The sequence below is a fragment of the Somniosus microcephalus genome, chromosome 11 (genome assembly GCF_052327205.1).
Source record: "Somniosus microcephalus isolate GS21.2 chromosome 11, FLI_Smic_1.0, whole genome shotgun sequence".
NCBI classification, from domain to species: domain Eukaryota; kingdom Metazoa; phylum Chordata; class Chondrichthyes; order Squaliformes; family Somniosidae; genus Somniosus; species Somniosus microcephalus.
Window position 1 is genome coordinate 215,730,656 of NC_140997.1, and position 25,422 is coordinate 215,756,077.

Below are 25,422 nucleotides of genomic sequence, written 5' to 3' on the forward strand. Positions count from 1 at the left end.
GTCTATACTGCACACGAGTCTCCTCCCATTCCATCTACCTCATCTCAGCCTTTCAGCATATTCTGTTTTCTCTCATGTGTCAGCTGTGGCTCAGTGTGGTAGCACCACTTGCCTCTGAGTCATGAAGGTTGTGGGTTCAAATCGCACTCCATGAGACATGAGCACAAAAATCTAGGCTGACACTCCAGTGCAGTGCTGAGGGAGTGCTATGCTGTCAGTGGTGCCGTCTTTCAGATGAGACATTAAACCAAGGCCCTGTCTGCCCTCTCGGGTGAATGTAAAAGATCCCATGGGCACTATTTTGTAAGAAGGGCAGGGGAGTTATCCCTGGTGTCCTGGCCAATATTTAACCCTCAATCAATGTAACAAAAATATATTAGCTGGTCATTATCACATTGCTGTTTGTGGGGAGCTTGCTGTGTGCAAATTGGTCGTTGCGTTTCCTACATTACAACAGTGACTACACTTCAAAAGTACTTCATTGGCTGTAAAGCACTTTGTGACGTCCGATGGTCGTGAAAGGCGCTATATAAATGCAGGTCTTTCTTTATTTACTTGTCTAGTTCCCTTTTGAAAACATCTAAGCTATTTGTTTCAGCCACTTCCTGTGGTAGCGAGTTCCACATTCTAACCACTCTCTGATTAAAGAAATTTCTCCTTATTTCCCTATTGGAATTGTCAGTAACTATTCTGCATACCCTCAGACTATGGCTTCCTGGGAATTTCAGGCACGGTGCAGTTGGAACTCCCTTCAGCTGTCAGAATGACAGATCTGGGGATAATATCAAGTTGAAGCCGAGATTTTTGAGAGCGGCTGAGGAATCCAGGTAAAAACCGTAATAAAGATACTCAAACACACAAAAATACCCACTTTTATATGTAAATGTAACCATGCTGTTGTGAAAGATGCATTTTTAAAAGTGTTTTAAAATCCTTTTATCGTGTTAGAAACCTACGGGCTGAATTTTCACAGTGAGTTGTGCTGCTGTTATGCCTTTTTTTTCGGTGTTGGACACCGCCTTCCGTGTGCCAGTGCAGCCTTCGGTCGCCTGAGGAAGAGAGTGTTTGAAGACCAGGACCTCAAATCCAGCACCAAACTCATGGTCTACAGAGCAGTAGTGATACCCGCCCTCCTGTATGCTTCAGAGACATGGACCGTGTACAGCAGGTACCTCAAAGCACTGGAGAGGTACCACCAATGCTGCCTCCGCAAGATCCTGCAAATCCATTGGCAGGATAGGCGCACCAACGTCAGTGTTCTCGCTCAGGCCAACATCCCCAGCATCGAAGCTTTGATCAGTGTCCTGGCCAATATTTATCCCTCACTAAAAAAACAGATTATCTGGTCATTATCACATTGCTTTTTGTGGGAGCTTGCTGTGCACAAATTAGCTGTTGCATTTCCTACAAGTGACTACACTTCAATTGTGCTGTAAAACACTTTGGGACATCCAAGGTGCTATAGAAATGCAAGTTCTTTCTTTCTAGATGCAGTACACCCTGTGGTCCTCATCACTGCATGTTGGAAGCAGCATGCTATAGACAGGGCTAAGCGATCCCACAATCAACGGATCAGATCAAAGTTCTGCAATCCTGCCACATCCAGTCGTGAATGGTGGTGGACCATTAAACAACTAACGGGAGGAGGAGGCTCCACAAATATCCCCATCCTCAATGATGATGGAGTCCAGCACGTGAGTGCAAAAGACAAGGCTGAAGCGTTTGCAACCATCTTCAGCCAGAAGTGCCGAGTGGATGATCCATATCGGCCTACTCCAGAGGTCCCCACCATCACAGAAGCCAGTCTTCAGCCAATTCAATTCACTCCACGTGATATCAAGAAACGGCTGAGCACACTGGATACAGCAAAGGCTATGGGCCCTGACAACATCCCAGCTATCGTGCTGAAGACGTGCTCCAGAATTAGCCGTGCCTCTAGCCAAGCTGTTCCAGTACAGCTACAACACTGGCATCTATCCGACAATGTGGAAAACTGTCCAAGTATGTGCTGTCCACAAAAAGGACAAATCCAACCCAACCAATTACCGCCCCATCAGTCTACTCTCTATCATCAGCAAAGTGATGGAAGGTGTCGTCGACAGTGCTATCAAGCGGCAATTACTCACCAAAAACCTGCTCACTGATGCCCAGTTTGGGTTCCGCCAAGACCACTCGGCTCCCGACCTTATTATAGCCTTGGTCCAAACATGGACAAAGGAGCTGAATTCCAGAGGTGAGGTGGGAGTAACTGCCCTTGACATCAAGGCAGCATTTGACCGAGTGTGGCATCAGTAAAACTGAAGTCAATGGGAATCGGGGGGAAAACGCTCCACTGGCTGGAGCCATACCTAGCACAAAGGAAGATGGTTGTGGTGGTTGAAGGTCAATCATCACAGCCCCAGGACATCGCTGCAGGAGTTCCGCAAGGCAGTGTCCTAGGCCCAACCATCTTCAGCTGCTTCATCAATGACCGTCCCTCCAACATAAGGTCAGAAATGGAGATGTTCGCTGATGACTGCACAATGTTTAGCACCATTCACAACTCCTCAGATAATGAAGCAGTCCATGCCCGCATGCAACAAGACCTGGATGATGTTCAGGCTTGGGTTAATAAGTGGCAGGTAACATTCGTGCCACACAAATGCCAGTCAATGACTATCTCCAACAAGCGAGAGTCTAGCCACCTCCCTTTGACATTCAACGGCATTACCATCGCCGAATCCCCCACCATCAACATCCTGGAGGTCACCATTGACCAGAAAATTAACTGGACCAGCCACATAAATACTGTGGCAACAACAGCAGGTTAGAGGCTAGATATTCTGTGGTGAGTGTCTCACCTCCTGACTCCCCAAAGCCTTTCCACCATCTACAAGGCACAAGTATGGAGTGTGATAGAATACTCTCCACTTGCTTGGATGAGTGCAGCTCCAACAACACTCAAGAAGCTCGACACCATCCAGGACAAAGCAGCCCGCTTGATTGGCACCCCATCCAGCACCTTAAATATTCACTCCCTCCACCACCGGCGTACCATGGCTGCAGTGTGTACCATCTACAAGATGCACTGCAGCAACTCGCCAAGGCTTCTTCGGCAGCACCTCCCAAACCCGCGACCTCTTCCACCTAGAAGGACAAGGGCAGCAGGCGCATGGGAACACCACCACCTCCAAGTTCCCCTCCAAATCACACACCATCCTGACTTAGAAGTATATCGTCGATCCTTCATCGTCGTTGGGTCAAAATCCTGGAACTCCCTACCTAACAGCACTGTGGGAGTACCATCACCACACGGACTGCAGCGGTTCAAGAAGGTGGCTCACCACCACCACCTTAAGGGCAATTAGGGATGGGCAATAAATGCTGGCCTTGCTAGCGACGCCCACATCCCATAAACGAAAAAAAAATATCAGATGTGCCAGATCAGGTAACCACTAGCAAAAGAATACTTTGTAAAAGATTCCATAAGTATAGCAAGCAATGGACAGCTGCTTACAAAAACACCTGTCTGGTACAGCTTCCTTGACAATGTGACTTGCTTTCTTGAGGAAAGAAAATGAAATACTTTTAACAACTTTGAAAGCTTTGTGGATTTTTTTGCTATTAAGGCACAGTGTGATGGCATAGATAATGCACAAAATTGCAAGGGATGGGTTTGCAATTTCAACAGATAATTATCTTCCTTAATCCTTAACTTGGTTATTGATCTTATGTACTGTTGACATATATTCTTAATGAGAAGTCACTATTAACCTGAAATATAATGTTAAATAATTCAGTTAAGGATTAATCAAAACTCAATATGAATGAAAACAAACTTTATGGGTTCTGCATTGTGCAATGGGTTCGAAACACTGCTCTCCCTCCCAAATTGTTAAGATGAAAGCTGGTTGTGACAATCCTTAAATGAAATGAGTTTGGGCAGTTCCAACCCAGTTCTCACCATATCGGAAAAGTGCAAAGCTGCCCACAAATTGGCAATCTCAGAGATGCTATAAAAATGTCTGCTGTAGGAAATGGAAAGATTCCTGCTGGTGCAGTTGAGGGTTTCTCTAGCTAGGTAGGTTAAGCACAGAATTAGGTGCATTTTTCACCTTTCCATTTGATAATGCTATCAAAAAAGTTGCTGTGAAAATAAAATCAGATTTTGCAAATAGAGGAAAACATGCACGGGCAGAATCAAGTGAGGCTTACTGTATATCTAACGTGGTTATCTGATCTGGGACCTCAAAGTGCAAAAATGTTCTCCTCCTTGGAGCTGACATCCGACGGGTGGGGGAGGGGGGGGGTGGAAACTAGAATATACAGGGTCTATGTTTTGGAAAGGTTCTTTTGTAGTTGTAGGATGCTATAGCCTTTATCCTACATCTGCTAGTTTACCTCAAAGTAAATAATCCCCACTCCGGTTATATTTATTGAGGGTAGCAATGTGGGGGTAGAGCAGAGCAAAATAGGGTTTCAAACGTGGCTGCACAGTTAGGAGATTATTATGTCAACAAGGTGTTTTGGACTTTTAAGTCTGGAAGCTTTGGTTCCTTATTCTCCAGGCTCAATCTCACTTTCTCAGATCCAAGACCGCACTACCTACTCCATGATTGTATTTCTTTCCAGTCCTGATCACACTTCCTCAGACTCATCCCATTTCCTCTATCCTTGTTTGTACTTCTTAAGGCCACGATTGCCATTCTGCAAGATCTAAGTGCTCTATTTCTTACCATAATCTTATTTTCTTAAAGCCTTGTCTACACTTCCTAACTCCCTAATTAGCTTGTCAAAGACCACACTACAGACACTGACAGTTGAAGATTCAAATCTGCACTTAAGAAAATAGTCAAAATGTTCAAGGCCAAAAAAAAAAGATTTATTACAATCCCAAGGCATACACAGTGGCTCTTGTTCCTGTCACGTGTATTTTACCAGCCTAGAAACCTACGATAAACAGGAAGTGGAACTAACATGGCTTTCTACTCCAGTTGGATGAGGGTTTCCTCAGAATATTGAACCATTTTGCAATAAATAAAATATAACAGTAAACACGAGAATTCTCTGCTGTACTATTCTATGAAAATATGTCAGTCAGTGTACGCCGTGCCTGGCACTACAGCATTGAGGGAATTTTGATTCCCTGTTACAAATAAAAGAAGCTGTGAACATCTAACTGGGCTGACAAGCAGTTACAGGTGGATGACCATTGTGTATGGAAGTGATAATGAGTGGGACACAAACTCATCATAAAATCTGTAGCAGAGAATTAAAACAAGGAAGTTGGCTTCATGCCCTAGAATTTGATTTCAATCACTTCAATAACCCTCAAGTCAGCAGTTACAGTCATTGCTTTTCACCATGGTTAACAACAAATTCTGACTCCAATTATAAGGTATGCATTGCCCTGGAAAAGTGACAGTGTTCAAATGTCTAAACCAGGAACTATCAGAACATTGTTAACACACTTGAGGTCACAACTGAAATCGATGGGACAGAAGACAATTTAGCTCGTAGTCCTCAGAACCATACTAAATATTTGATCACATTAGCCTTGAGCCAAGAGGAACAACTCCTTGCCCCTGGAAGGCAGTCATGTCGGTCTCAAAGCATCGCAACAGCCATATAAAGTCACTGAACAACAATCTGTGCTCTGCCCTGTACTGTCATAAGTCACACTTGATTATTGACCACTTATGCCAGCTAATTGGGATAAGTGAGAACTATTTTCTAAATGTGGTCCACTGCAATTATTATTTAGGTTCAAGAGCACAATATGCAGATATGCTGTATCTATGGCTATGTGGATGTTTGCCATGGTGTTGCATGGGACACGCTCAAACACAAACAGACTCTGACCAAGGACTCAAATGTTTGTGAACATGGCGACCTCTTTCATTTAGAGATGATTGAGTAAAAAAAACACAAGAGCGAATAGAGTTCCCTCATTTATGCTAACTGCAATAAACAAGCACAATTTAACACTATACCAGATCAGTTCCTGGGTGCCAATTGACCCGTGCTCAGCAATTCCCCCACTAGAATGTTTTTGCTATTGGTTGGTAATTCCCAACCTCCTTATAAAGATGCTCCCACCAGGCTTTGAGCTGCACTTAGTATGCATAAGCTTCCGCATATAAAGGGTACCACAGTAGTGACCTCTATCCACATCCTTTTCACAGACCTTCCCTTTTGTTCTTTCCTCCCCCCGAACCCCTTTCCCCACCTCTGTGCCTGCTTAAAAATCATTACAAATCAATCAATAAGATCTTCCAATTCTGACGAATGGTCACAGACCTAAAACATTAACTCTGTTTCTCTCACCATGGATGCTGCCTGGCCTGCTGAGTGTTTCCAGCATTTTCTGTTTATATTTCAGATTTCTAGCATCCGCAGTATTTTGCCTTTTCCATCTACATCTGCTGTATTCACTCAAATAATGCAGCCACTTTAGCTGTTAGTCCCAAGTCTATGTACTTGCTCATCTATGCACGTTATACATTTCTTTACACAGAAAGTTATGTACAATTACAAGACTTTTGTTGTTTCAACACTTCACCAATTCCAGAAAAGCACATGCAAAGAATGTTCACATTTAAAAGCACCTTGTATAAAATTACAATTGTGCAACAGAAAGTTCTAATGTCTCACTCAGAAATGTTCTTCAATTAGTAAACTTTATTGGAAAACAGATTATTCACTGAACATAAACTGAATATTTGAAATAGTCTTTTGACTCAGTTGGTAGCCCTCTGACCTCTGGGTCATAAGGCAGCAAATTCAAGCCAAGACACATACCAGGACCTGAGTGCGTAAACAAGGCTGACAGTCCAATGCAGTAGTTAGAGAGTGCTGCGTTGCATTCATTTGGACATGAAGCAATAAAATGGCTAATGGTTTTTATCTCCAGGGAGCTGGAATCCAAATTTGAGGAAGTGATGCTTCAGTTGTACAGAACCTTGGTCAGACCCAGCTGGAGTACTGCGTTCAGTTTTGGGCACCAAACCTCAGGAAAGATATTTTGGCCTTGGAAAGGGTACACTAGACTGATACCAGAATGTAAAGGGTTAAATTATGGAAACAGATTGCATAAACTAGATTTGTATTCCCTTGAGTTTAGAAGTTTAATGAGTGATCGGTTTGAGGTGTTTACAATGCTAAAGGGATTCAATAGGGTCTCTCTTAGGAAGATGCCTGTGCGCGAATTCTTTTAACGTGGGGTGGCCGTTGCACACCAGCTACCACGTGGGTTTGACAGAGCAAGGTCTTGGTCCAATGGCAAGGGGATCCAAGACAATTGGAGACGTTCTGCCACATGAGCCTAGTACACACACACACAAACATACTCCTACTGTCCTCCTCCCTCCTTCCCACAGGTCCTCTCTGCCTGGGTTTTGTAGGATGCATTGTGGTCCTCCTGATCTTGCTGTTGGCCCGTGCTGCACCTTCCCTGGGCCCCGACCCCACTGCAGGTCCACGCTGCGCCACTCCTGGGCCTTGACCTCGCCCTCGCTCCTGGGTCCCGGCCTCGGATACGAATGATGTTGTCACTCACAGGATCAAATTAGCACGGATAGTCTCACGATCCCTGGCCCCGAGCACCACTTGCGATCCACTCGTCACTGGATCACTAGTCCAGTGGAGGAGCGTGGTCTTTGACGGCAGAAACGTCTGGAAATTTGGGAGCTAAGTTTAAGTGAAGAGCCAGTGCTCACTGATGAGAACAAAGAACAGGCATGGTTGGGGGGATGCGCAGTAGGCTCAGGTAACTTTAACCTTGCAACTTGAACTTGCAGTTAGGGATAAAATGCACCCACTATTAGAGCCAGGGGAACTTAAACAGCAGAAGAGAGGAGACTGGGGGAGAAAAGAGCAAAGGATGGCAACGGATGGCCAAGGAGCTCCCTAGGGAGCTGCCAGCCAAGGAGGCATCTTGTAAAAAGAAAGAGAAACGGAGAAACTATTTCCTCTAGAATTATAAAATTGGCAAAAGAACCAGAGACGACATGAGGAAAAGACTTTTTACACAGCGAGTTGCTACGATCTAGAATACACTGCCCGAAAGGGTGGTGGAAGCAGGTTCAATCATAACATTCAAGAGAGAATTGGATAAATACTTGAAGGAAAAAGATTTACTTGGCTATCCGGGTCCTTGTCTAACATGAAAGTTCCCGATTGCCTTTGTGAGGGCAGAGTCTCCATTACTCTAAGTAAGGCCATCGAAATGAGCGAGTGGGGCCTGCCATGCGGACTTCCTACATTGGGAATCCCCATTTTCCCAGCCCTGAGACTCGGCCTAGGTTGACAATGGCAGGCATACCTAACCACTGAAGGACAGAAGTGGTTCCTTGTGGGTCAAGGCTGGGATTGTGGCTTGGACCACTGATGAGATGTGGTTGCTTTACAAAGGGGCTGCTGGGGTCACCTTTCAGACTTTCCAGCTTCGGCAGGCAGGTGCTCTAGACATTCCCCTGGTGTTGTGGGTGCCTGCCATTGCCATGCAAAACAGAGTACCCCCCCCCCCCCCCAAGTCCTGCAATCTTTGGTAGGCTCAGGGGCCAAGGTCCTGGGTGGGTGCATCTTGGCACTTATGCTGGGATGTCCCCCCTGCTAAATATTGGGGTCCTACACTATAATCGCAGAATAATACTTTGTGAATTACACTGGTGTCCTTATAACGCAGCACATCCTCCGATTTACCAGGAGAAGTGCCACGGGAGATCCACAAGTAATATATTACTAATGAGTCTTCAACATTTGCTGTGTCATACTCTTGATGCCACACTTTGTTACAGATGCAAAACAATGCTGAATGCTTCTGAACTGCAACATGAAACAGACGTGCACATTCCAATCTGCTTTAGCAGGAGTACATCAGAATGCTGTGGATTTTTAGGGTCCGGGCATATATCCCTTTAAAGCTACAAGATGTACAGTATTTGCTCTACATTCTTGGAATCAATGCTCAGTTCAGTTGCAGGTCCGATTGTCTTTTTGTGTGAGTTTGAGGCCACAAAGTCTAATTGTTGAATAAACAGAGACTGAGGTGAATCAGAGTTTAATTGTTATGTGCTTTTCAGTTTCAATTTCAGGTGCCAGTCAGAATCACAAACCATTTAGTCACTGGCTATTTTATTTTTAAGATGTGTGTGCTGATGTGTCATGTCCTAGCTCATACTCACAGAAGGCTGATCTTGCACTTCTGTGCCATTACTATTTACACATGCTACTTAACACACTCCAAACATTATAGGATTACATAGGATATACAGCACAGAATCAAGCCATTCGGTCCAACCAGTCCATGCCAGCGTTTATGCTCCCCTCGAGCCTCCTCCCGTCTTTCCTCATCTAACTCTATCAGCATAACCCTCTATTCCCTTCTCCCTCATATGCTTATCTAGCCTCCCCTTAAATGCATAATATATAACATCATATAATATTTCCATCTATAAGGAAGTGTGTGGTTGAATTGTCCAAATGCTAACTATTGTGAACTATGCTCCTTTATCTAGGTATAGGTCACAGAATCACAGAAACCCCACAGTGCAGATAGAGGCCATTTCGGCCCATCGAGCTTGCACCGACACATATCCCACCCGATCCCCGTAACCCCTACGCCAACACATATCCCACCCTATCCCTGTAACCCCACGTATTTAATCCCCCTAACACTAAGGGTCAATTTATCATAGCCAATCAACCTAACCCGCACATCTTTGGACTGTGGGAGGAAACCGGAGCACCCGGAGGAAACCCACGCAAACACGGGGAGAATGTGCAAACTCCACACAGACAGTCGCCCGAGGCCGGATTCGAACCCGGGTCTCTGGCGCTGTGAGACAACAGTGCTAACCATTATGCCACCGTGCTGCCGTCCTGTATAAGTCTTGCAGGAAGGGTCAGCAGATCTGGATTCACGTGGATCTGAAACTCTCACAAGTTTTGGAAAGTTGTATTCAGATCAAAAGAGTGTGACATCATCAACTATTGTTAGGTTGCATTTTTTAAACCCTTACCTCTTCATTGATGTATTAGCTCTTCCAGGCACAATAGAACTCCGTGGGACACGAACCAGTTTATTGGTCTTTCGGTAGCTTGTTCCTGGTTTGATGCATATATGTCAAAGGGTGACCTCATCATATCGGTGACATGAGTTTATAAACCCTTGACATCTTTTGGCACGTGACTGGAGCTGGTTTTCAGCCTAAGGCCAGATTTTTGAAAATTGAGAAGGAATGAAAATGTTTAACATTTAAGAGGGAAAAGGTTAGAATAGACCGAATGAGCTAGATTAGAAAGAAAATTGTAAAATTAAAACATAAGGAAGAAAAAAAATGTGAAGTGGGGAGAGAAATGGAGCCAGGATGAGCAGAAATAAAGTTTCTGAAAAAAAATTTGCAACTAAAATTTAATTTTAGGTGTTTATTTTTGTACAGAGGATTATTATGGTAAAAACGCTACTGATATTTGTACTATAAATGCTTAAGTATGATATATATGTTGGAGGGAACTGAAAACTTAACAGTGGTCGGCCTTAGAACTGCAGACAGTATAAGGATTAAATGATTTTTTTGTGGCCATCAATTCAAAGATGTTATGCTGGGAATTGATTTCCCACTTTTTTTTCTCCACTCTCTCCTCAACAATGTAACCCAATTTCAAAAGAACAACCCCAGACAACAACTCTGTTTTCCCAGACTGACCATTTTTGTCATCTTTATGACTTAGAGTGCCAATTTGTGCTGAATATAAGCACCCATTAAGAACTGGTTTGAGACTGCTGAAAACTCATTTCATCTAGGATTCCAACAGTGATCCAACGCAAGGCTTTCAACCTATTCAGTCTGAGCTGTCCGTCCCCCTTTAAATAAAAAATGTTTGTTAAAGCTTTCGTCGTGTTAGCAAATGAACCTCTATAATTTGCATGACTGCATTGAGACGCAGAGCCCAAAAGCTTAGGGCACAATGATGACATAAGTGATATCATAATTATGTACAGCCGGCCAATATCTGGTTTTGTTTACAAATGCAAAACCACCTTTCCATAAAAGATGATGGCTTTGAAATTATGCAGCGAGCACTTAATGCCTTCACCTGGAACCCTTCCCTTCTGTTTCAATGAAGCCATTAACCTGCTTAAAATAAATGGGTGAGCAGATCTGCAAAAATTGTGGAAAGGAGTTTCAAACATAGGCGTTAATCATTCATACACAATTACCTCGCAGCATAATTTCAAGGCCAATGCCCGTTGCATGCCGAACCTATTAACATTGTGGCTAAATGACCGATACTAAGCACTTAGCTTCTTTTGAACTTTCTGGATACCAAGGACCAACATGATTTACAAGAATATATATTTTAATTTGGGAATCTCAATGAGTGGAAGTTGTCTCTCCATAATGACCGTTTAATACCACTGCTGATCAGCTGTACACTGTCATCAATCCATTAATCTTTGGACAATGATAAGAGCTGACAGGACAGGACTGTCTTAGTTAACAAGATAGGCTAAAAGAGCTGGGACTCTTACTTTACAGAAGTGTAGACTTAGGAGTAATCTGATTGAGCTTATAAAATGATGAAGGGAATAGATTGTGTTCGAGTTGACCATTTGTTCCAATTAAATAGGCTAGGAAGGGCCAGTGGTCACAATTTTAAGTTGTTTAAGGACAGATCTAGATTAGATTTTTTTTTATTCGTTCATGGGATGTGGGCGTTGCTGGCAAAGCCAGCATTTATTGCCCATCCCTAGTTGCCCTTGAGAAGGTGGTGGTGAGCCGCCTTCTTGAACCGTTGCAGTCTGTGTGGTGAAGGTACTCCCACAGTGCTATTAGGGAGGGAATAACAGGATTTTAACCCAGCGATGATGAAGGAATGGTGATATACTTCCAAGTCAGGATGGTGTGTGACTTGGAGGGGAACTTGGAGGTGGTGGTGAGAGTGTTAAGTTTCTGGTCAATGGTGATCCCCAGGATATTGATGGTGGGGGATTCAGCAATGGTAATGCTGTTGAATGTCAAGGGGCCATGGTTATATGCTCGCTTTTTGGAGATATTCATTGCCTGGCACTTGTGTGGCATGAACGTTACCTGCCACTAATAAGCCCAAGCCTGAATCTCATCAAGGTCTTGCTGCATGCGGGCATGGACTGCTTCATTATCTGAGGAGTTGCAAATGGCACAAATGGCACTGAACACTGTGCAGTCATCAGCATACATCCCCATTTCTGACCTTATGTTGGAGGGAAGGTCATTGATGAAGCAGCTGAAGATGGTTGGGCCTGGGGCACTGCCCTGAGGAACTCCTGCAGCGATGTCCTGGGGCTGTGATGATTGACCTCCAACCACCACAACCATCTTCATTTGTGCTAGGTATGACTCCAGCCAGTGGAGAGTTTCCCCCCCGATTCCCATTACATGCATAGTACATAGTATTTACAGCACAGAAACAAACCATTTGTTCCTCCAGGTCCAAGCCGATGTTTATGCTGCACACGAGCCTCCTCCCACCCGTCTTCATTTAAGCCCATCATCATATCCTTCTATTCCTTTCTCCCTCATATGTTTATCTAGCTTACCCTTAAATACAACTATGCTATTCTCCTCAAGTTGCCCTCGAGAAGGTGGTGGTGAGCCACCTTCTTGAAACGCTGCAGTCCGTGTGGCGAAGGTACTCCCACAGTGCTGTTAGGTAGGGAGTTTCAGGATTTTGACCCAATGACGATGAAGGAACGACGATATATTTCCAAGTCAGGATGGTGTGTGACTGGGAGGGGAACTTGGAGGTGGCGGTGTTCCCATGTGCCTGCTGCCCTTGTCCTTCTAGGTGGAAGAGGTCGCGGGTTTGGGAGGTGCTGTCGAAGAAGCCTTGGCGAGTTGCTGCAGTGCATTTTGTAGATGGTACACACTGCAGCCACGGTGCGCCGGTGGTGGAGGGAGTGAATGTTTAAGGTGGTGGATGGGGTGCCAATCACGTGGGCTGCTTTGCCGTGGATGGTGTCGAGCTTCTTGAGTGTTGTTGGAGCTGCACTCATCCAGGCAAGTGGAGAGTATTCCATCACACTCCTTACTTGTGCCTTGTAGATGGTGGAAAGGCTTTGGGGAGTTTCTGGCTGGGGCAGAGATCACGTCCTAAAAAAGGTAGCTACTGCAAGGAATTATCCAGGCCAGTGATCGTCTGGACAAGTTTTCATAGCCTAGGGGTTTCCCAGATCCGCCCCCCACAAATTGGCCTGGGCTTTTATCTGATTTTTCACCTCTCCCAGGAGGTCACATGGATTTTGGTTGGGGTGGAAAGTTTATATATTGTGATACACAAGGTCTCACAATTGTGTGGGACCGGTTGGATGGACCAGAGGGTCTTTTCCCGTCCGTCATTGCTCCTATAAGTTCGTACGACCAAGAACTAACCCACAGGCACAGTCTCAACCCTATCCTTTATCACCCGGCTTTGATACTCAAGAAGATTCTCCACATAATCCACTAAGGGGAGAAAGAAGCATGGCTTTAACTTACGTGGGGCTCAGTTTGAATTCCACGTCGAGTTCATTTAAATCTGGCTTGATGATTTCGTCTTCTTCCATGAAATTCCTTAAAATGTTTAAATTTTAGCAATATTTGATGAATTTATAAAACTTATCGATGCCCACCGCTTTGATACAAGTGGACGCAAACACCTAAACCAAAATATTTCCAGCTGATATACAACACTGTTTTTAAGATATTTGCTAAAAGAAGGCCCCTTTGAGACAATGCCTTGCATTCAGTGGAACCTCTCATTCTATGAGATACATATAACGCCTTGAGGACTTAATAACCGTGTAACACCATTGCGTATCAACTGGCTATATTGATTCAATAATGGAGTCCCTCCTCCCCTTCATAAGAACGAAGAAATGCAAGTCTCCTACCTCAGGCTCAGAAGAATACATATCACTCCCATTCGCTAGCAACTGTCTCTTAATCAATTCGCTCCCTACAATAGACGGGAAGTTGCGTGGCGCTGCACTGACACGCTCCCTCTTTTGTGTTCTAATAACTGTGTTCACCCGGACCTTGTCATGGACAAACTCAAATTAAGAGAGGAGAAGGGAAGAATAATCAATTCAGCATCTGATAGCGTTAAACCCGACGGTCTATCCTCCTGGAAGCAATCGAATCAACTAATGGCTTGCACAACCCCCCACAATATTGCCTGTCGGTGTTTCTGATTGCACTGACATTATAATCACTCAGTTCGAGTACATATTTGAACAAAAAGACCCTTAACTATTAAAAAAATGCAATGTCCGCGTCCATGCCTGGTAGAACAGCCTTTTTATTAGTAGTCAGTTTCTGTCCTAGTGATCAATTAACTCTTCACTTTCCATCGGTGATTCCATACCTCGCAGTCGCAATTACATCGGGTTACATCGGATATACAGCACAGAAACAGGCCATTCGGCCCAACTAGCCCATGCCGGCGTTTATGCTCCACACCAGCCTCCTCCCATCTTTCCTCATCTAAATCTATCAGCGTAACCCTCTATTCCCTTCTCTCTCATATGCTTGTCTAGCCTCCCCTTAAATGCATCTATACTATTGGCTTCAACCACTCCCTGTGGTAGCGAGTTCCACATTCTCTCCACTCTCTGGGTAAAGAAGTTTCTTCTGAATTCCCTATTGGATTTCTTGGTGACTATCTTATATTGATGGCCTCTAGTTATGCTCGTCCCCACAAGTGGAAACATTCTCTCTGTATCCACTCTTATCAAAACCTTTCATCATTTTAAAGACCTCTATTAGGTCACCCCTCAGCCTTTTTTCAAGAGAAAAGAGACCCAGCCTGTTCATCCTCTCCTGATATGTATACCCTTGAATTTCTGGTATCATCCTTGTAAATCTTCTCTGCACCCTCTCCAGTGCCTCTATATCCTTTTTATAATATGGCGACCAGAACTGTACACAGTACTCCAAGTGTGGGCTAACCAAGGTTCGATACAGGTTTAGCATAACTTCCCTACTCTTCAATTCTATACCTGTAGAAATAAACCCTAGTGCTTGGTTTGCGTTTTTATGGCCTTGTTAACCTGTGTCGCAACTTTTAGTGATTTGTGTATTTGTACTCCGAGATCCCTTTGTTCCTCTACCCCACCTAGACTCGCACCTTCCAAGTAATGAGTGACCTCCCTACTCGTCCTACAAAAATGTAATACCTCACATTTATCTGTGTTGAACTTCATTTTCCAATTCTGCAAGTTTATTAATGTCCTCCTGTAATTTGTTGCAGTCCTGCTCAGTATTGACTATTCCCCCAATTTGGTGTCACTTGCAAATTTAGAAATTGTGTTTTTGATTCCAAAGTCTAAATCGTTAATATAAATGGTGAACAGCAGTGGTCCCAGCACTGGTCCTTGTGGAACATCACTACCCACCTTCTGCCACGGTGAATAGCTACCTTTTACCCCTACTCTCTGCTTTCTGTCTTGAAGCCAGCCAGCAATCTATTCTGCTACTTGTCCCCTGACTCCGTATGCCCTGACCTTGTTCATCAGTCTATTATGGGGTACCTTATCAAAGGCTCTTTGAAAATCTAGATACAGTAAATTACATCCACTGCATTACCATTGTCTGCTCTCTCTGTTACCTCTTCAAAAAATTCAATGAGGTTGGTCAAGCAAGACTTTCCCTTTTGAAATCCATACTGACTATTCATTACTATGTTTTTGGTTTCTAGATGTTCTTTCATTTTCTGCTTTAATAGGGATTCCGTTATTTTTCCTACCACCAATGTTAAGCTGACTGGTCTATAAAAACACTGGACATGTTCTATTCCCCCTTCTTAAATATAGGTATTACATTAGATGTCCGCTAGTCGTCTGGCACCATATCTTTTTCGAATGAATTATTAAATATGTGTAGTAATGCCTCTGCTATCCCTTCCCTAGATTCTTTTAAAATGTGTGGATACAATCCATCCGGACCAGGGGTTTTATCCTCTTTGAGTTTGATTAGTTTATTTAATATATCCCCTCTTTTTATTTTAAATGCATTTATCTCATTACTCATCTCATCACCCAATGTCATGTCCACCTGTTCTATCTCCCTGGTAAATACTGAAGCAAAATAATTATTTAATATTTCTGCCATCTGTCTATCATTACCTGTCTATCCCTTAATGGCCCTATTCCCATCCCAACCTTCCTTTTTTATTGATGTGCCTGTAAAATATTTTACTATTTTGTTTTATGTTCCTTGATAATTTAATTTCATAGTTCCTCTTTGCCTTCCTAATTTTTTTTTACTTCTCTCCTAATCTCAAATCAAAGCATTGATGAGATCAGAGACACACATCTTATCCAACATCTCTGTAGAGAGCCCTCTGTCAGTGACAGCTATCAATAATCTGCACCTAGCCATCAATCATCCCGATTAAACAGCATACACAAAATGAGAGACTGCACACTTAGCAACACTACAGCTCTCAATATTCTATACCGTCCAGTCAATGTGGTGTATGAGATAGCATAGCTTCAACGGTGTTGAAGACCTGAGGGTATTATTCCAGCCCGATCACGAAAGAAGATTCAGCACCTTACGATCCATCACATTAACTTGGTATTGCATTCAAGTCACCCACCACCGGGAGGCTTGGGATCCGTCAATGTTAACCATCTTGCATTCTATCGCTCCCTTTAATCATTGCACTACATATTATATAACCTACTACATGTCCCAGCACATCGCCTCGATTAATAACAGTCATGGGATGAGAGATGGTGCTGAGTGGATGATATTGGGGCACCATTACCCGGCAGTATTAAGGCTGCGCTAGCGTTTTGATAAGGGCAATCTGGGGAATGCCAAGGCGTTGGGTTCCTCTCTCTCCTCCTCCCCCCCCCCCCCCAGCCCATCATACACACACACACATACACACACACACACATATTGATATATACCCACATATGTATACATCGCCCATCACCTACCTGCCAGGAGCTGCATCCAGGCGCAGATCTTGTAGACAGTGGCGGTGTTGCAGAAGAAGAAGAGAGCGAAGCAGGTGATGCAGCCGAGGATCAGCACCATGGAGAGCAGCACGAAGAACGCCGCCGCTTTGAAGGCACCCGAGGGGATGCTGGAGAAGTCGGCGAAGGTCCCCTGGCATATTAAATCCCGGCTGTTTAAACCTGTCCCGATGCAGTAGTGGAAAAGGCCGAAGTAGCCGGCGTAGGGAGTGTTGACACTGTCCCCGATCCAGTAAGGCTGGATGAACACCACCACGTTAATGATCGCGAAGCAAATGGTGAAGATGGCCCACAGCACGCCGATGGCTCTGGAATTCCGCATGTAATTGTCATGGTAGATTTTAGAGGCTTCCTGTGAAGGCAACATCTTTTCCTCTCTCCGTGTGTGTGTGTGTCTCTCTCTCCTCGATAGATCCTGATCGCAAAATGCAAGACCCGATCTTCACATTAAAAAAATAAAAAAAATCCCAGTAATATGGTGCTGATGCCCTTGTCCGATTGTTATAGTGTCGCTATGTGATGGAGATGCTCCATCTTTCCAGATGCTCTCTGCCTCCTTCTCTCCCTTTCTTTCTCTCCCCCCTCTCTCTCTCTCTTTCTCTCTCTCTCTCTCTCTGGCTCTGGGTGCGCGCTCTCGACACGCTTGCTGTTTGGCGAATGCGCGTCACCGCGGCAATGCAGCCTTATTGGGAATTTTTCCCAGCAGTCATCACCGTGTGTTCACATAAGGATCCCAAATCAGATTGAATTGAACCAGATCATGATAAAGATGAAAACATTTTTAGTAAAGCACTTGCTGTAGGTGATTTTTAATAAAGAACTTGCTATAGCTGATTTAGCGATATCTTCTCAATCTTGCCCAATGGACTGAAATAATTTGACGTACATACATGCATGTAGTCACAGTGAAGCAATAGAAATGTGTAAATCTTTGCTTAAACTCCCAGAGGCAGCCTACATACATGCCCTTGGAACAAATTTGTAGAGATTGTCCTCCCCGAGTGTCTTGGGAGACTCTTTAACAAGTTAGTAAACAGAGAATTAAGTCATAACATGATCAGTCCAATGATAAAACTCCTTTTAAGTTTGAAAAAAAAACTTGTCTGGTACAGCATTAATTCAACCTGGCGATCAATATATTAGTGTTTTTAAAAGGGCTGTTCGACGCTACTCCAAGAACTTATCTTGCCCCAAAACCCCCTCAGTATTGTGGCAATGGTCTCCTACTGCTTTTATTTTTTTCAGATGCCCAGGTGAAATGCAGGAGCTCACCAAGGTTGAAAAGAGTAGGAGGGAAGGCGAGGTAAATCAAGAAGTAGTCATAAGGTCATGCCGACTTTGCATTTTAAAAGATAGTAGGAGAGAGAGAAGACTGGGGGAGGCAACTGAGATCCTGAGAAAGATGAGCTGAAGTATGAGATGGTGTGATGAGTTTTGAATGAGGATACAGAGAGGTGTATCCTCTTAACCATCTCCCCTTGACATTCAATGGCATTACCATTGCAGAATCCCCCAACATCCTGGGGCTCACCATTGACCAGAAACTCAACTTGACCAGCCACAAAAATGCCATGTCTACTAGAGCAGGTCAGAGGCTGGGTATTCTGCAATAAATGGCTCACCTCCTGACTCCTCAAATCTTCTCCACCACTTACAAGGCACAAGTCAGGAGTGTGAATACTCTCTACTTGCCTGGATGGGTGCAGCTTCAAAATAACTCAACAAGCTCGACACCATCCAGGACAAAGCAAACTGCTTGATTGGCACCCCATCCACTCCCTGCACCACCAGTGCATCATGGCTGCAGTGTGTACTATCAACAAGATGCACTGCAGCAACTCATCAAGGCTTCTTCGACAGCACCTTCCAAACCTGCAACCTCCACAACCTAGAAGGACCAGGGCAGCAGATGCATGGGAACACCATCACCTTCAAATTTCTTTCCAAGTCATACACCATCATGACTTAGACATATATTTCTGTTGCTTTATTGACCAGTAATTTCCGATAGGAGGTTTCCTGCGTGCGGAGGCCTCCTATTGGAAAAAAATCTACGAACTTACCCGAGGGCTCCCGAGGTCTGGACACTTCCACTCCTGGGCCTCTCCAGTCGAAATGCGCAGGGCCCACGTATCCCAGGGGCGCAGGCGGTTCGCAAGCGTCCCTGGGATCACGTGGGCCAGGCGAGCCAATGAAAGAAGGGAATCCCTCGTCATAATTTTGACAGATAGACCTGTCAAATATATGAATGGAGGTCACCCCAAAAAGACACTAAAACATTAAATACATTTTTAAAAAACCATCACATTTTTAAAATGAGTTAAAATTACATTAAATTAAATATTAAAAAAAAAATTAAAAAAAAATAATAATTAAAGTTTTTTACGGGGCTAAAAATAAACATACCTTTTATAAAAATATTTTAAAATTATAATTGAGTGAAAATTTTTTTTTTTCACTTTTTGAAACTCTTATGCTGGTAAAAGAAGGCCTTACACAAGCTTTTACCAGGCATATGATTTCTAAGGGTTTTCAGCGGACGGCGGTTCTGTAGGAAGTGGAACTCTCCCCCTGCAGAGGTCCTTCTCCAGGGCAGGCATCCGATCCGTCAAGAGCATTCTTGACAGATCGGAAATGCCGGTTTTCAGCGCATGCGCTTCGTACACACCCGTAGGCATCGGAAAATACGGGCCATTGTTACTGAGTCAAAATCCTGGAACTCCTTATCTGACAGCACTGTGGGAGTACCTTCACCACATGGTCTGCAGCGGTTCAAGAAGAAGGCCCACCATCACCTTCTAGAGACGGCCATATTCTGAGGATGAATTTTTAAAAATGAAAAACGTATAGGATGGGATATTTGAAGTGGAACAGAAACAAGACAGAAATAGTCACAGAAACAATTACCATAACAATGAAAAATAGAGACAAGAAAGGTTGTGACAAAGAAAGAGAGGATAAAGGTTGGAGGGGAGAGAAGGATCAGGTATCAGAGGTCAAACTTTTATTGAATCCTGTCTGAGTGTGAGAGAGGAGCTAAAAGACAGTCCCCAAATATGGGTGCAGTATTGAAATCTTGTATGAACTTGAGCTTTTCAAGAGTTTGGGGATGATGAGCAGCAGAGAAGTGTTTGGCTTATTTATAATAAGCTCTATGTACATGCTTAGCTGTAGTAATTAGTATATTTCACTGTACTTACCATAAACATAGCACTCTGAATTGCAGTGGGACTGATATCCTCAACTCTTACCATTGCATCCTTTGCACTGTAAGCTTCCCAATTCACATAGGGGCTGAGATTCCTCTTTTCATGCAAAAAGTGAGTATTCAACAGAGTAACTTCTGTGAGATGGGAATTGTTACAATATATGCACAGCAGATGAGCAAAACAGAACACGCCTGGAATAATGCTATCGAACCACTTATTAAACTGTGAAAGACACACTCAATGAGTTGAAATCTACAAATCTTTAGTACTGCTCCCATGCAGTGCACATGCCGCTAGTAATTTTAGTTCTGATTTGCTCAGCTGAAAGTTTTGAAAATCCCAAATACCCTGGATTTGCTCAGCCCTTAAAGGCAGTTCTTCTGCTTTTTGTAAAGACAAAACTGCGGCCTGTGTTACAATTACTGTTTGTGGGAGTGCTACTTAACTCCTGGAACAGGCCAGTAATGCTTTTGCAAACTGCGAGGAGATAATTGTATAAAACGCCTGGGAGGGAGCCTTGGGTAGCAATGTAAGATTTTACACTATCATATATAGACTGAATCCAATTAAGTTGTGTCTCTGAGAGTAGACATGTTTTAAAAGCTCAGGTGCATATTTAGGCCATTTACACACATCATTTTGGGCTGAAGGTAATAAAGTGACAAAGGATGCAAATATAATGTACATGCCTGGAATGTGCTGCACAAAAGACATCTTTCTCTTATATCCAATAATTTGTGCAGTTATGTGGAATCACCATATAATAAGGCTCTATAAAAACATTTTGATGCTCACGAACTGACATTGTAAATTGCAGGTCATTATTCCAGATGGCTCTTCACTCAGTATCATTGCAATCAAAAGCATACTTTAGACCAAAACATTAATATTTTCATTCACGTTTCATTAAACTGACCCGTACCATTGAAGCAGAGCATTGTCAGTACATGCTTAAAAGTGCAATACTGAACAACTCATTACTTTTAAGGTTCCAAAGTGCTAAACTAGTTACAGAAGCAGCCGGCAAGTCCTGTGTTCACTTTGGAAAGAGTCGTTTTGACATGCTAGAACTAGTAAATTGATGTGATGTTCAAGGATGCATTTTGGGCCCTGAATTTTAATGCCTGTATTGTGGAAAAGTGCACTACAATCATGCCATTATAATAGCCGGCTGAATGTCAGCAGTTGTAGCAAATTCCAACAGTTCTGCTCGTGATGTGCTAATGCTACGTACATAATCATTTACAATGCAACCTTAACAGGTTAACATGTTTGAGGAATTGTGTAGAACTACACTTCAGTTCTGCCTTCTCATCAGAATATGTGCATTATCACAAAAATCTAATAGAGGGACTTGATATTAGTGACAACACATGCGTTCTTGGCATTTGCTGCATACTTTGCCATCAGAACAACTTGGGACTCTCTCCTCTCCCATGACACTCTCTATGCACTTGTCTCAGCTTTCTGGTTGTCCCATATGCTCGCTCTTTTCTGTTTTAATGTCATCTTCCACATCTCCCCATCCCTCTGTTGTTCTTATGCTGGGTCTGATATATGCTTGATCTGAGGGAGGTGCCAGGCTGCACAATTTTGTATGAAGCATCTCTAATGAAGTCTCGACAGACTAAACAGAATTTACTAATATGATTTCTGTTACACATGGAAGGAATTGCTGATAAGTCTTAAAACAGCATACACACAGTTTTAGTCAAATTCCATACATTCTGTGTTAATATGCAAAATGATGTGTGTAATATGACATAAAACTCATATCCTTATAAACAGTGTCTCCTTCGACTACCATGAGCAATGCCATGGAAGATCTAATAGCTTCCCCTAATGAAGCTGACTAGATATGCATAAGAACATAAGAACATAAGACATAGGAGCAGGAGTAGGTCATTTGGCCCCGTGAGCCTGCTCCGCCATTCAATAAGATCATGGTTGATCTGATCTTGGCCTCAACTCCACTGCCCTGTCTGCTCCCCATAACCCTCAACTCCCTTACTGTTCAAAAATCTGTCTATCTCCACCTTAAATATATTCAATGACCCAGCTTCCACAGCTCTCTGGGAAGAGAATTCCAAAGATTCACGACCCTCTGAGAGAAGAAATTCCTCCTCATTTCCGATTTAAAAGGGTGCCCCCTTATTCTGAAATTATGCCCCCTAGTTCTAGATTCCCCCACGAGGGGAAACATCCTCTCTGCATCTACCCTGTCAAGCCCCTTCAGAATCTTATATGTTTCAATAAGACCACCTCTCATTCTTCTAAACTCCAAATGGTATAAGCCCAACCTGCTCAACCTTTCTTCATAAGACAACCCCTTCATCTTCGAAATCAACCGCGTGAACCTTCTCTGAACTGCCTCCAATGCAAGTATATCCTTCCTTAAATAAGGAGAACAAACTGTATGCAGTACTCCAGGTGTGGTCTCACCAATACCCTGTACAGATATAGCAGGACGACTCTGCTTTTATACTCCATTCCCTTTGCAATAAAGGCCAACACTCCATTTGCCTTCCTAATTACTTGCTGTACCTGCATGCCAACTTTTTGTGATTCATGTACAAGGACCCCCAGATCCCTCTGTACCTCAGCATTTTGTAATCTCTCCCCATTTAAATAATAATTTGCTTTTTTATTTTTCCTACCAAAGTTGGTAACCTCACATTTTCCCACATTATACTCCATCTGCCAGATTTTTGCCCACTCACTTAGCCTATCTATATCCCTCTGGAGATTCTTTGCGTCCTCCACACAATTTGCTTTCCCACCTATCTTTGTGTCATCAGCAAATTTGGCTACATTACATTCGGTCCCTTCATCCAAGTCATTAATATAGACTGTAAATAGTTGAGGCCCCAGCACTGATCCCTGTGGCAGCCCACTAGTTACAGTTTGCCAACCTGAAAATGACCCATTTATCCCGGCTCTCTGTTTTCTGTTAGTTAGCCAAACCTTTATCCATGCTAATATATTACCCCCAATCCCGTGAGCTCTTATCTTGTGCAGTAACCTTTTATGTGACACCTTATCGAATGCCTTCTGAAAATCCAAATACACGACATCTACTGGTTCCCCTTTATCCACCCTACTCATTACATTCTCAAAGAACTCCAGCAAATTTGTCAAACATGATTTCCCTTTCATAAAACCATGCTGAATCTACTTGACTGCATTATGATTTTCTAAGTGTCCTGCTATCACTTCCTTAATGATGGACTCCAGCATTTTCCCAATGACAGATGTTAGGCTAACTGCTCGATAGTTGCCTGTTTTCTGTCTCCCTCCTTTCTTAAATAGGGGCATTACATTTGCGGTTTTCCAGTCCGCTTGGACCTCTCCAGAATCCAGGGAATTTTGGTAGATTACAACCAATGCATCCACTATCTCTGCAGCCACCTCTTTTAAGACTCTAGGATGCAGGCCATTGGGTCCAGGGGACTTTTCCACCTTTAGTCCCATTAGTTTGCCTGGTACATTCTCTCTAGGGATAGTGATTGTTTTAAGTCACCCCCCCACCCCAATAGCCCCTTGATTATCCATTATTGGGATGCTTTTAGTGTCTTCTACCGTGAAGACCGATACAAAATATTTGTTCAAGGTCTCCGCCATTTCTGTTTCCCATTATTAATTCCCCAGACTCATATTCTAGGGGACCAATGTTTACTTTAGCTACTCTCTTCCTTTTTATATACCTGTAGAAGCTCTTACTGCCTGTTTTTATATTTCTTGCTAGCTTACTCTCATAAGCTATATTCTCTCTATCATCTTTTTAGTCATCCTTTGCTGCTTTAAAAAAATTTCCCAATCCTCTGGCCTTTCATTATTCTTCGCAACGTTGTATGCTTTTGTTTTCAATTGGATACCATCCTTTATTTCCTTAGTTAGCCACGGATGGTTGATCCTTCTCTTAGGGTCTTTCTTTCTCACTGGAGTATATCTTTGCTGAGAGTTATGAAATATCTTCTTAAATGTTTGCCAGTGCTTTTCTACAGTCTTACCCTGTAATATATTTTCCCAGTCCACTTTAACCAAGTCTGCCTTCATACCTTTGTAATTACCTTTGTTTAAGTTCAGGACATTAGTCTGAGACCTAGCTTTCTCACCCTCAAACTGAATTTGAAATTCTACCATGCTATGATCACTCTTCCCAAGAGGATCCTTTATTTTGAGATCATTAATTAATCCAGCCTTGTTACACATTACCAGATCTAAAATAGTCTTCTCCCTGGTTGGTTCCACAACATATTGTTCCAAGAAACCATCCCGTATACACTCTAAGAACTCTTCCTCAAGTCTACCTTTGCCGATTTGCATTGTCCAATCAATATGAAGATTAAAATCTCCCATGATTATAGCCGTACCTTTCTTACAAGCCTCTATTATATCTTGAGTTTTTCTCTGTCCTACAGTGTGGCTACTGTTTGGGGGCCTGTAGACCACTCCCACCAGTGACTTTTACCCTTATTATTTCTTATCTCCACCCAAACTGATTCTACATCTTGATCTTCTAGGCCAATATCATTTCTCATTACTGCACTGATTTCATCGCTTATTAACAGAGCTACACCACCTCCTTTTCCTTTCTGCCTATCCTTACAAAATGGCAAATACTCCTGAATATTCAGTTCCCAGCCTTGGTCACCTTGCAACCACGTCTCTGTAATGGCTATCAGATCATACCCATTTATTCCTATTTGTGCTGTCAACTCATCTATCTTGTTATGAATGCTGCGTGCGTTCAGATATAGAGCTTTTAATTTTGTTTTTTTACCATTTTTCCCTACTCTGACCCCTCTTTCTGATGCACTTTTATATGTATACGCTCTGTTCCTTCCTGTCACACTCTGGTTATTATTACCCCAATCGCTACCCTGCACTTTTGCCTTCTCATTTTTCTTTGACTTTTTAAATTTCTACTTAGCGTATCCCTCCCCCCACTATTTAGTTTAAAGCCCTCTCTACAGCCCTAGTTATTCGATTCATCAGGACACTGGTGCTGAACCTTTAATGTGAAAAATATTAGTGATTTACCGATTTTTAAAACGTCTTAGAGAAAGGAGAATTGAGTATTCTGTTTATCACACTCTTTTACAGGTTTCATTGATTTATTTCTGTACAGTTTTTTAGCCTTCAAAAGCAGAGGCAAATAAGCGCTGTAAAATGCTGGACAGCATCAAAGCATCGTTGTGATACCGCAACTGTGGAAGTATA

At 43.1% G+C, this 25,422-nt stretch overlaps 1 protein-coding gene across 2 annotated transcripts in view; it reads right to left on the minus strand.

Moving 5' to 3' along the window:
* lhfpl4a (LHFPL tetraspan subfamily member 4a) overlaps positions 1-17,627 on the minus strand; it is a 185,115-nt gene extending 167,488 nt beyond the window's left edge. For both annotated transcript variants that reach the window (XM_086001939.1, XM_086001942.1), the window contains exon 1: positions 16,952-17,627. In XM_086001939.1, the coding sequence (XP_085858065.1) occupies positions 16,952-17,357 (406 nt within the window). In that variant the 5' untranslated portion in view covers positions 17,358-17,627. The remainder of the gene's footprint in view (positions 1-16,951) is intronic.
* Positions 17,628-25,422: the final 7,795 nt, after the last annotated feature.